This window comes from Ambystoma mexicanum, chromosome 1q (assembly GCF_040938575.1).
Source record: "Ambystoma mexicanum isolate Mex_15411 chromosome 1q, UKY_AmexF1_1, whole genome shotgun sequence".
In the NCBI taxonomy this organism is placed as follows: domain Eukaryota; kingdom Metazoa; phylum Chordata; class Amphibia; order Caudata; family Ambystomatidae; genus Ambystoma; species Ambystoma mexicanum.
Genome location: NC_090922.1, coordinates 177,589,839 through 177,602,937, shown reverse-complemented (window position 1 = coordinate 177,602,937; position 13,099 = coordinate 177,589,839). Strand labels below are relative to the sequence as shown.

Here is a 13,099-nt window from a genome sequence, read left to right as displayed (position 1 = left end):
TAAAAATCAAGAACTGTTAGAAGTGGAGTGACCATTTGATTTGTGTCAGACGAATCTTTGATCATCATAGATTATACCAATACACCTGAATACCAGAGCACTGACAATATTGATGTGATATCAGAGTATTGATGGATAAGTCACCCACTACTAACTCCCAGTCACATTGATGGGTATTTTGTAGAGTGTATAATTTGCCCCTTTTTATGAGTGTTTGGTTATTTTTGACATGATGAGTGCATTTTTTCATATATGATAGGTTATTTATAACGCGCTTAATACCCAGAGGTTTCTAAGCGTGGACCCAGGGATCGAACCTGTGGTGCTTCGTGGTTTCTTGCTTCCAAGGCGAGCACATTACCGCTGAGCTATCTTACCGAGACAATACATACATATACATTTTTCCCTTTTTGTGTATGTTGACCAAATCATTAGGTCAGCCCAAGGTGTCTTTGTGTGTACATGCTCAGGTGCTAAGTGCAAAAGGAGGGGTAACCAGTTTCCTTTTTTTCTGCACAGGGGCAGAAACCAAGCCAGCGCAAGAACACGTGTCCAGGGTTTTATTTTTGCCTGGCACATGGATCCTATCATTGGATAAAGGGCAGCTCTATTCTCTGCCGGCTCCCCGAGGTATGGCCGCAGCGTTGGTGTCCTTGGAGACCGCCATCCTTTTTTTAGCACCGTCTTAAGGAATAGGTTTCATTTACAGTAGACATTTTTCCAGTATTGGGCTCGTCCTCAAATTTGTTTTTATTTTCTATTCCAATTATTTCAATGAAGCAGACAATTATCTGAGCACTCTTCAAATTCACAACAATATACAAACAAACAGAGTCATATTGAAGGCCTCAGAATATGAGCATTAGGCAGACAGTAAATCAATGTGCAGGAATCTACACACACTGTCAGACAGAAACGTTGTTTCCTCTTTCCTAAAAGTCAACATAGCGGGAGCAGGACCCGGAGCAGGACCCGATATAGCAGGGAGGTCGGTCAAAATTTTAGGTGCGCAGACTGAAAAATCTTGCTCCTATGTGTCCTCGCTCCCGCTCCTCGGAGCCTCGAGCTGGGCTTGCTCCTGACTATGGGAGGATCTTAAACCTCACGAAATCCACCACTGCTCAATAGTGCAGCATTTCTATTAATATCACGGCCCTAGACATCAAGGAACACGCTTCAAAATGGACGGAAGCATTTACTGGCAGCCAGTGCAGTGAAACAAGTGTGGGGGGAATATGGTGATACTTTTCACTACCTGCGTCCAGTTATTTCGAACCTGCAGTCCATGAACGCTATTACTTCCGAGGCCTGAAATGACACACATGCATTTCTAATGAGGATTCAGTGGAGTGCTGCATTGTGGGAATGCACTCTGAAGCAGATTGAAATTTTATAAGCATTGGGTCCTTGTTTCTTGTACTGCAGGACTCCCTTTTTGAAAGTTCAAATATTGCTTTAAAAAAGCACTATGCTATCTTATGCTTTGGACTACAAATCCCAACAGCCCTAGACAGCAAAGTGAATGGTGAGGCATCATGGGAGTTGACGTCCAAAACATCTTAACAGGCAAATCGGCTGCAGAGTCCTACTTTAAAAAGTTTTTAAGGTCGCCCAATCTGTAAAGAAGGTTCCCAAAGGACCTGAATAGGACGACACGAAGCCTTACTGCTAGGGAGACCCTAAGAATGTTTTAAAGCAGGTTACACAAAAGCCGTCCTTACTGAGTTGCCTTTCAGTACCTATAAAAAAAAGCCCTTCAGGCCATCTGGAGGGACTGGACTCCAACATCAACGGACAGACAAGTGGAAAGAGAGACACAGACTATTACATTTTAAGTTGGAAACTTACCACAGCTGCTGCCGTCTCCAGCCCCATGGACGCCCAGCTCAGGATGAGCACGAAGAACGTCATCACGGTCATCCTAAAGGAATGAGAGAGAAGGATCAGGGCCTGCCAGGACAGAGGTTACTGCAGTCCAGGGCTGCAGGGAGGACTGAATGCCCACATGGCCTGGGAAGCAGCAAGTCAGGCCTGCTGCGTGGGGGCACCAGTGCGGTGCCAGAACAAATTCACTGCAATGGGGCTTTCTCAGCAATATGCCTTTCGGCTCTTGAGAAGACATTCAGGGCCCGATTCATGGGACGTGTAGTGCGGTGCAAAGCGACTCAGCACTGCCAACATACGCGTTGAACCAGACGTAATCCACAGAGCGGTGCAAAGTGTATTTTTGCGGAGCAAAGTCACTTTGAAGTGCAAAAGTACTCTTTGCGCCCTACTAAATGGGCCTAATTCACAAAGAAAGCACTAAGTAGCACAGACTTAGTGCTTTTATTTCAATTAGGCCCGTTTAGCACGGTGCAAATAGGACTTTTTCAGTGCAAAGTACACTTTGCACCACTCTTTGAATTAGGCCTGGTTCAAAGTGGTTGTTGGCAGTGCAAAGCCACTTTGCACCGTGCTAAACGTTCCATGAATCGGGCCCTAAGAAGGCAAAACTTTGTTGGGATGTGGCAGTTTATACATTTCACTTGGAATCCTTTATGCATTTTTTAAATAATGAAAATTATTGATGCATGCTGCGGAGCAAGCTCCACCTATGTATATATATGGGATACACCATAATCGTATTTTGGATGCTTGTATCTGCTTAGATTCGCATGCTGTGCATAGGCCGACATCTAGTGGAAGCTGCAGAGTATTCGTTTTTTTTTTCGAAACTCGAAAATGGGCGTCGACACAGGACGTGCCAGTAATACTATCCCTAGTGTGACGTCCACTGTAACCATGATCCCTCACGCGTGTAGAACCCTCAGATTGTATTTTTTCTGACATGAGGTAGCATGAGGAGAAGCGTGAGTAAAGATGATCCAAGCAGATATAAAGAAAGGTAAGACTACAAGCATCCATGCGCCTTCTCTCCGAGGGGAGGAAGGGTGGGTCGCATGTGAATCTAAGCAGATACAAGCATCAGAAATACGATTACGGTGAGTGATGTATCCCTTCTGAGGCTTGTGGAATCTGCTTAGATCACATGCTGTGCATAGATTAGCGAGCAGTACCTGAAGAAGGAGGTGGGATGTGAGAAGGGTCATGAGCAAATAAATGTCTTAGAACCGCTTGACCCACTTGGGTATCTGTCTTGGAATGGGTGTCAATGCAGTACTGCTGAGTAAAAGTGTGAATAGAGCTCCAAGTAGCTGCTTTGCAAATGGTGTCAAGGGGTACATTTGCAATGAAAGCCAGAGTGGCCCCAATGCCTCTTGTGGAGTGGGCCCTAGGCGTGAAAGGCAGAGTTTTTTCAGAAAGTGAGTAACACAGCTGGATACAGTTAATAATCCACTTAGAGATGGCACCTTTAGAGACGCGATCCCCCTCTCTGCTTGTAGCTACGGAGACAAACAGCTGATCTGTTTTCCTTAGTGGTCTGGTCTTGTTTACATAGTAGAGGACCACCCTACGCACATCTAGTATGTGTAGTTTCACCTCAGCCGAGCTTTGTGGGTCTTGGAAGAAAGCCGGAAGCTCGATGGACTGGTTCACGTGGAATTTTGAAATAAACTTAGGTGAAAACCTAGGGTGTGTGCGTAAAACCAGTTTATCTTTATGGACAGTAAAGAAGGGATATTGCACTGACAGAGCCTGAATTTCACTGACTCTTCTTATAGATGTAATTGCTACTAAGAAGGCCGTTTTGTAAGTCAGGTGTTTGAGACTGCTTTTGTGCATGGGCTCGAATGGGGGGCCCATGAGTTTAGATAGCACCACGGTAAGGTCCCATCCTGGTGGTGGGTTTGAAATAGGAGGGTCAAGTCTCTTTACTCCTTCCATGAAGGCTTTAACTACTGGTACTTTCCACCACGACACCTTGTTATGGGAAGTGGTGTATGCCAACAGAGCTGCCAGGTGTACCTTCAGTGAGTTAAAAACCAGTCCTGCATCCAGCAGGTGGAGTATGTATGTAACAATAGTGGAAGGAGTGCAATCAACTGGGTTGATTTGTTTATTCTGGCACCAGATAATGAATCTCTTCCATTTGTCAAAGTAGCAGTGCCTTGTGTTTGGTTTCCTAGATTCTTTTAGGATGTCCATTCGCCTCTGTGGTAAATTGAGATGTCCGAACTCTATGACCTCAGGAGCCATGCTGCCAGGTTCATTGAGTTGGGCTGAGGATGCACTGTTTGACCTTGGTGCTGGGACAGTAGGTTGTACCAGGCCGGAAGTTTGATCGGTTTGCACACGGCTAATCTGCGTAAGTGTGGGAACCACGGTTGTCTCACCCACATGGGAGCAACCAGGACGAGCGTCGTCGACTCTCTGTTCATCTTGTTGACCGCCTTCCTGATGAGAGGAGTTGGTGGAGAAGCGTACGCAAACATTCCTGACCAGTTCATCCACAGGGCGTTCCCCTGGGAGTCTGGTTGGGCGAACTTGGATGCAAATTCTGGGCATTGTCTGTTTTCGCTTGTGGCAAATAGGTCTACAGTGGGGAAACCCCACTGAGTGAAGATATTTTCTACTACATCTCTGTGTAGACACCATTTGTGTTCTTCTGGGAGGGGGTCTCTGCTTAGAGCATCCGCTAGAGAATTGAGATCCCCTGGAACATGTTGCGATGACAGGAAGATGTTCCGTCTGAGTGCCCATTTCCAAATTTTCTGGGCAAGCTTGGACAGATTTGGTGAACGAGTCCCTCCTTGCTTGTTCAGGTAAAGCATGGCTGTAGTGCTGTCCGTCCGGATTTGCACTGACAGATTTAGCAGGTAGGGCTCGAATGCTTGAAGCGCTCTGAATATTGCCAGAAGTTCTAGCAGGTTGATGTGATTCTTGGCCACTGAGTGAGACCAGAGACCCTGAGCTGTGTGGTGGAGATGGTGAGCTCCCCACCCTGTCAGGCATGCATCGGTTGTGACTACCGCCTGTATCTCGGGATCGTAAAAGGGTTTCCCCTTGGACAGATTTTCTCTTGTCCACCAGTTTAGGCTTTGTACAAGTGTTGGCGAAACGACCACTAGATCGTCCCACTGACCACTTGCCTGAGACCACTGTTTCGCCAACCATTCCTGCATGGGACGCATGCGCAGGCACGCGTGGGGGACCAGGTAAATACATGACGCCATCATGCCCAGCAACCGCATTGCTTTGCGTACCGTTATCTGTCGACCGTACTGATATTGCGGAATTTGCAGCAGTATATTCTGAATTCTTTCCTCGGAAGGAAAGGTCAACCTCTCTTGAGTGTCTAGGATAGCTCCTAGGAACTGTTTGGAGGTGCTTGACACCAGACTTGACTTTTTCTCTTTATTGAGAAGCCCAATTCGAAGAGGAGGTCGATTGTCCTTTGAATGTTTGTTCTGCAAATTACTGGGGTCTCCCCCGTGATGAGCCAGTCGTCCAGGTAAGGGTACACCGGGATTGCCTCCCTGCGTAGGTGTGCTGCTGCCACCGCCAGTACCTTAGTGAATACCCTTGGAGCCGAAGCTATCCCGAAGGGCAGTACCTTGAACTGGTAGTGCCGACTGTCCACCTTGAAGCGCAAGTACTTTCTGTGCGCTGGGAACATGGAAATATGAAAATAGGCATCTTTCATGTCCAATGTTGCCATGTAATCCCCCTTTTTTAGGAGGGGGATTACCTCTTGGAGAGTAGTCATGCAAAATTTTTGGGGCTTGACATACTTGTTTGAAGGCCGTAAGTCCAATACTGGGCACATTGTCAAATCTTTTTTTTGGCACAAGGAAGTAAGTTGAATAAATACCCTTGTTTACCAGGTGTCCTGGGATGAGTTCTATCGCGTCCTTTGCTAGCAGATTGACGATCTCCTTGAGGAGGATCTTCTGGTGTTCCAAAGAATGTATTCTTTGTCGTGGAGGATGGTTCCGGGGACGCTCTAACAGTTCTATGCAGTACCCAGTGGATACTGTGGACAGCACCCATCTGTCTGATGTGATCCCTTCCCAAACTTGGGTGAAGTTGGAAATGCGTCCCCCTACTGGGGTTGCGTGAGAAGGGACCGTGAACGGAGCGTCACTGTTTTGGTAGAGGCGTGCCGCCTCCTTTACTGGGACTGCCTCTACCCTTACCACGTCCTCTTTTATTACCCCTGCCGTAACCCTGGGTAGACTGTTGGTTATTATTGTTCCACGGTGTACCCTGCCCCTGGAAATAGTTCGATCCTCTCTGGGAATTTTGGCCACGTGGGTGACGAAAATTGCCATTCCCTCTCTGATTAGGGGGTTTGTTGGTTAGTTGGCCTAGGGATTTGAGTGTCTCATATTCGTCCTTGGCATTTTTCAGCGCGTCCTCGACCGCCTTACAAAACAACAGATCCGGCTCCACCGGTTTATCTAACAAAGATGCTTGAGTTTCAGCTTTGAATCCAGACTGCCGTAACCAAGCGTGTCTCTTGATAACAGTTCCTTCTGCTATCAATCTGCCGGCGTTATCCACGGCATCAAAGGTTGCTTTTATAATGCAACCGTACACGGCTCTTCCCTCCACTGCAACTCGTGCCAACTGGCTCTTTAAGTGTTCTGGGGCGGAGTCTATGAGTGCCGCGACTTCTTCCCACTGATGGTAGTTGTAGCTGGCCAACAGGGTGGTGGAGTTGGCAATCCTTGCCTGGTAGGCGGAAGTGGAGGCTACTTTCCTGCCCAAACCATACAGTTTCTTGCTCTCCTTGTCGGGAGGAGCTTCGGACGATGACAAGGGTGTTCCAGCCCTCTTACGGGTGTTAGTAACAACCAGAGAGTATGGTTTCAGATGCCCCCTTATATACAGTGGGTCTGATTGGGCTGCCCTGAAAAGTTTCTCAATCCTGGGGTTCACTGCCCTGGTGAGGTTAGGATTTAAAAGTGAAGGGTCTATTCTTCTCTGAATAGACTTAAGGATAGGGATGGCCTGAGCAACAGGCCTCCTTTCTCCCACTAAATCTTCTGCGAAGTCCCTCTCCTCTTGAGCACCCTGGGTGTCAATGTGGAAATGTTCTGCCGCTCGGGACAGAACTTCATTCAGGAGAGGTTGATTGTCGACAGGGGAGTCGGTAATCGGGGGTTCTTTCTCTAACGGGGAATCTACTCTGTAGGTCTCAGGGTCTTCCTCTTCCTCTTCTTGGTCCTCATCATCCCCATAGTAGTCCGTACCAGTTTGCTCTTCCAACATGCCCAAATCTGGATCCTCACAAAAGGATGTATCCCCTTGATATTGGAAGTAGGGCTGTATATCGAAGGGGTCTGAAGACCGTGTTGGGGCTTCAAACCGGGACTTCTTACTTGGAGGTATTGGATCCTTAGAGCCTGAGGGTGCTCTAGGAGAAAGTGTTCAGGGTTTTTTGTGTAAAAATCTGCCAATGAAGACATCCTTGACATAACCCTGTCTATGTCATCACTAGACCATTCTCTAGAACTGGGAATGATCCTTTCTGGGGCTTTCTCCGCCTTATCCTGACTAGACTTACTGGTTTTAGCAGGTGTCCTTGGGATAACAGAGGACAGGGACTTGCCTGTCTGTTTATGTGGAAGGGGAAGTTTTTGAGGTGTGTGAGGAGGCTGAGACTGCTTCCTCTGTTGTTTTCCCCCCTCCCCGTGGGCGGAAGAGTGTTTTACCTGTTTTTTCGCCCCTCCGGAGCCTTCCGACACCTAGCGTCGAGGTTCGGGGGTAGTGTCCCTATCTTTAGAACGTGGAAGTAGGGACTCGGGAGCTGCCGTTACGCAGTCTGCGGCGCCGACTCCTGGAGTGCGGTCTGGGGATGGAAGTCGGCTTCGTCTTCAGACGATCGAACTTCCGTTACCTTGGGGAGCGAGGCACTCTTGGCAACAGTGGATGATTGCCTGGAGTCATGCAGCGATCTAGATCGAGAACGCCTAGAGGACACCGATTCGGACCGTTCTCTATATGCCTCTTTACGAGAACTCGAGTTGCGCATCGAGTCTCGGTTGGACTTCATGTGCTTTGTGGAAGTGCTGTGGATAGCGCTTGTGTTGCCGGGGGTCTTCCCCATAGCCGCCCTGCCAGACGACCTTACAAGGTCGGGGACTTGCGGTCGGCTGTCTCTTGACGCCATGTTTCCCTCGCCGTCTGAAAGCACGGCGTCGCTGCCATCGCTGAAGGTGCCCTCCGCTGCCATGGCCTGCTGACGCCTGGCATGGTGGGCTCAATGCTTGATCGAACGGTCCTTAAGTGTTTTCGGTTTAAACCTACTACACGAACTGTAGTTCACCTCGGGTGGTCCCTCGGCAAGCAAAGATTGCACGTGGCGTGCCTGTCGACCCAAGGGTACTTGCGGTTGCACTTGGGGCAGAATTGGAAAGGGGTACCCTCCATACGCACCTTGTGGCAGCGGGCTAGTAAGTGTAGGAATATATAAGAATGTACCTATATACCAAACGAGTGTAGAGTATGTCCACCCCCCACTCTCCCTACTTGCAGGGCCGAGGCCAGAGGCCTTCCAAGGCCTGGGCCGAGGCCGGAGGCCTTCCGAGGGCCAAATCCGTCGTGCAGCTGTCGACGGTCGAATTCTTCTCCGGGCCGGCGTCGAGTGTGGAAGTTCGGTGACTCGACGTTGGGGTGGAGAAATGGGTAAATATAACAATATTTAGCAAAAGTATGGCTAAGGCCAGGGAACTCCGCGAAATGCTTCTGACCAGTATGGCGGAAAAAAACAATCTGAGGGTCCTACACGCGTGAGGGATCATGGGTACAGTGGACGTCACACTAGGGATAGTATTACTGGCACGCCCTGTGTCGACGCCCATTTTTGAGTTTCGAAAAACAAACTGTAATACTCTGCAGCTTCCACTAGATGTCGGCCTATGCACAGCATGTGATCTAAGCAGATTCCACAAGCCTCAGAAATATATATATATATATATATATATATATATATATATATATAGAGAGAGAGAGAGAGAGAGAGAGAGAGAGAGAGAGAGAGAGAGAGAGAGAGAGAGAGAGAGAGAGAGAGAGAAATTTATATATAAAAACACCTTCCTCTGTAACTTTGACCTCCCCCATGCATGTTCACCAAGTTCCACAAACACCTGAGCTGGCCACATCCGAAGACTCAAGCCAGATTTGGTGAAGTTTCTGGAATCTCGCAAAGCTGCCTGCTCACATTTTCGAGATTTTCAACACACAGCTGCCATTGCCTCGCATGCTGCAAATATGGCCAGTATCGGATCATCACAACTAGAGATGTCCACTTTGTAAAATGCAAACAATGTATCTAGAACTGAGACCTTTGCAATGGGTTTGGAGTATGAAGAAAAAGGCACGGCTGGGGATGACACCTGTGCATGCACACCGACAGTGAGAAAAGGAGCAACGGACTCAAAATAAACTTGCACACCTACAATACAAGTGATCACAAAAAGGCAAAGACATCATGCTTGACAATAGGCGGAGTCAGCACACATAGACAGTACACAAAGAATGACAATGGGCAGAAAAACGATACATAAAATGTCTGCATGCACACACAACTCACTACACACACAACCTACACACAAACACAGACCTCCAAAAAACAAAACATGTCGTAACCTACACACCACCCGCACAAGTATCCATCCGACTATGCAGAGGCGCATTTAAACGGTTCAGAATACACATAAGCATAATGTGCACGTAGTATTCATAAGCAAAGGCAATGCACACCTACATTACATGAAGAATGCATGTTACTAGCGATCACACACTTGGAATATGCATGCCCACATACAGGCTTGGCACACACTCATGAGAAATATAAGGCATACACACATACAGTGGCGTGTCCAGACTCTTTTGACCGGGGTGGCCCAAGTGGGCACTGACTTCTGCAGGGGTGGCATGAGGTACGAGCGCGCACAAACACACAATGATCATAGTTTAGGATAATGGGGTTGAACCTGCGGTGGCCAATTAGATTCCAGGGGTAGCTTGTGCCACCCCAGGGCACTCCCTGGACAGGCCACTGCACACAGAATGTGCAAACGCGCAGGCATGCAATCCACACAGAAGTTATGTGCGAAAACAACATAAGCATGGATGAGACGCTTGGGATATTCATATGAACATCCACATTGAGAACCCGCAGAGGAGGACCGCAAACTGCAATGTGCTCACACCACATGCCCCACAAGTACAGCAACTAAAATAATATGCTTGAATAATACACGCACACACATACAAACACACACTTCCCCCTGCCCTCCCCATGAGAAAGAGGAAATCAGTGTGGACAACATTTTTAAAAAGTAATGTAGGCTATTATCTATTAAAACGTTATGTGCACACGTTGCGAATGCAAACATGAGCCTACAAAGTGTCCCCCCCCACCGATGTACATGATGGAATACACAATCAGAAGAGGTTATCTCGAGCATACTACTGTCATGTTTCCTTTAGTGTTTTAAGAGTTGTTGCAGTTCATACCGAGGCCACCAGGTGGCGTACTCACACAATAACCAGCCACTTGATCTGCTTGGCGAGCCCCAGCAAAGTGAAGAGGCAGATAATGAGATCGAGGAGGAGCAGCAGGATGTAGGCCAGCCACCTGCAGGGGGAGAGAGGGAGAGAGAGAGAGAGAGTCAACACAGCCTCCAAACCCAGCACAGAGAGCGTCATCCTCCAAACCCAGTATCGAGAAGGTCATCCTCTAAACTCTAGGAAGTTCAAGCGGGAAACCCATTGGATGGAAACGTTATGTTTCACATCAACTTCAAGGTGACTAAAGGGATGAGGATTCCCGCCTAGTAACCTGTGGAGCCAAGAGTTTAGAGACTGCCCCTTCACTTTGTACTTCCCCAGAGACCATCCCCCACTTGCTTCTCCCCCCCAGGGACCACTGACACATGGTGTAAGTGTTTGGCAATAAAAGGTCGTGGTTTTTATTGCACATCACGTAACAATACACCATAATCATCATAATAATACATAATGTACACTTTTGGGCACGAGGTCCAGGGTTGTGCCCCCTCGCCCGTGCCGCCTTCTTCTTCCCACGACGACGTGGTGCCCGTTCGTTGCCCTGTGTCTCCGTTCTTCTCTCTTTTTTCCCTTTTTCTTGGGTGGGTTCTGGGAAACAAGAAGAAGTATTCTGTGTGCGCAGACTACTTGTTTGGTGCTCCGTGCAGTGTACCAAATGAATTGTGGTTCTCTGCTACATGAGCAGCTCCTTATATTCTTGCAGAATAGCCTTTGTAGTGCTCTTTGTTCCTTATCAGGATGCTTCCTGCCTCCCTGATCTTTGGTGCTTGGCACCTACTATTGCGCTGTGGCACCCTGTTGTGTCCTTCGTGCTGCCTGGCTCCTTATGTCTGTGGGATGATAAGGGGGGGGGGGAGGTGTTGGTCTTCCCTTGTGCCCCAGGCTGCTGACCTTGCAGCAGGCATTTTGCTCCTCTCCCCTCCTTGCCCCCAGCTACACTGGCCTACGCTTTTTAGCTGCGGGGGTTCCCCCTCCGGAGCATTGGCTAGAATCGCTACTTCATTCGATTACATATGGGATAAAGCGCCCCCTAACATACATTATCAACATGCCTCAGGTCACGAGGAGTTCTGCGACTAAATAGAAGAGCAACACTGAAGCCCCGTGGTTACTGGTTACGGTTCACGTCCTCGTCTGCAAAAACGCGGGAAAGTGTGCTTTTTTCAGTTGACATTGCAGAGGTCTGCTTTCTGTCACTCTGTGCTTTTTCGGTGTCTGGGTGGGCGGACCTGGCTTGTGCAAATTGCTCCCCGGACTCTTTGCTGCACCCCCCCACCCCACCAGGCCGCCCCCACCCGTGATTGGCCAGAGGAATTAGCATCTCTCTAGGGGCCTCTTCTGAAGAGGTTGGCGAGAAGGCCCTCTTCAAGCATTTTCCAGCCCATCACCTTCCCACCCAGCCCCAGTTTTCAGCCCTTCCCTGGGGGCTCAGGCCTGGGCTTTTTTTCTTTGAAAGGCTGCGGTACAAGCTGCGGAAGCCGGGCACGGACTGGCCAATGCAACACAAAGGGCATCATTGGGTAAAAACATAGCCATGCATGTTTAGCCAGAATACCCGCTGAGGCTAAACACACATGCATGCTCTTAGCAGAGGCTCCAATATAAGGGCGTTGCTGACTCCCTGCTTTCCGAAATAAGGGGGTACAATTCAAGTTCAACAACAAGCAAAAGGGGGTGTTTTGAAAGAACGCAGACCAGCATTGTCCCACTTTACACTGAGAGTGTCACCACCGTGGAGGAAAGGCTCCGTTCCTTCATAAAGTCACAGAACTCTGAGGCGACTTGCAATTTTGTTGATACCATTGACAAAGAATGTCTTCTGATGGCCTAATTATGAATATCCAAAAATAGCGAAGCATTTCAACACCATATGCATTTCAATGCATTTTGGTGACTTCAAACAAGATGTGACAATTAGACAAATTCTTGATCTACCAGGCTAAACTCCAGCTGTGCATTGAATAAACATGCGACCGTAAACAGCACATGTTCCTACTACAGGTGGGTAGGGACGTCACAACTCGACTAAGAAGCAACTGAGTTACAGGTTTCCAAGCAGATATTGCATGCACTATGCGCTATTCAATCATTTCTACCCCTAAATGGAAATTCAATCGGGCAGAAAAGGCGGCCTGGAGGAGGCAATACAAGCTTGGAATGGTAATTTGCCGGGCACCCTGCAGCGCTCTGCCAGCAACATGCTTCCGCATGACCCAGTTTCCCTGGCCCGTTGTAGTTGTTTTAAGGCACCTGCCCTCCATTTCCAACACATACAGGCAGAGGATCGAGAAGTCTGTCCTTAGAAGAGCAATGCCCGGCCGGCAGCATTCCCCAGGAGTAAAGTGGGTCAGTGCTCCGTTCCCGTTCGCCCCTGGACAGCACAGCTGGGTCTGTGTTTGGACCAGTTCAGGTGGGTGGAGGGAGGCTGCAGAATTCTGGGGCATTTGTGGGGTTCGAGGAAGACAATGCTGGATTCACCGCTTATAAGATCCTCTGGGTGCAGTGGGGCAGATTGCAACGCTTTGGGCCAATAGAAGTGACATCTTGCAACACACATCTGTACATTTGATGAAATTGCAATAGAAATATGCTAATAGGACTGGACTCGTTAATGTCGTTATTATGCCCCTTGATT

At 48.4% G+C, this 13,099-nt stretch overlaps 1 protein-coding gene across 1 annotated transcript in view; it reads right to left on the bottom strand.

The window, feature by feature from the left end:
• The window catches only part of TTYH1 (tweety family member 1), a 461,219-nt gene that overhangs the window by 80,746 nt on the left and 367,374 nt on the right, over positions 1 to 13,099 (bottom strand). The window contains 2 exon segments of the mRNA XM_069636812.1: positions 1,849 to 1,921; positions 10,436 to 10,531. Of these exon segments, the coding sequence (XP_069492913.1) occupies positions 1,849 to 1,921; positions 10,436 to 10,531 (169 nt within the window).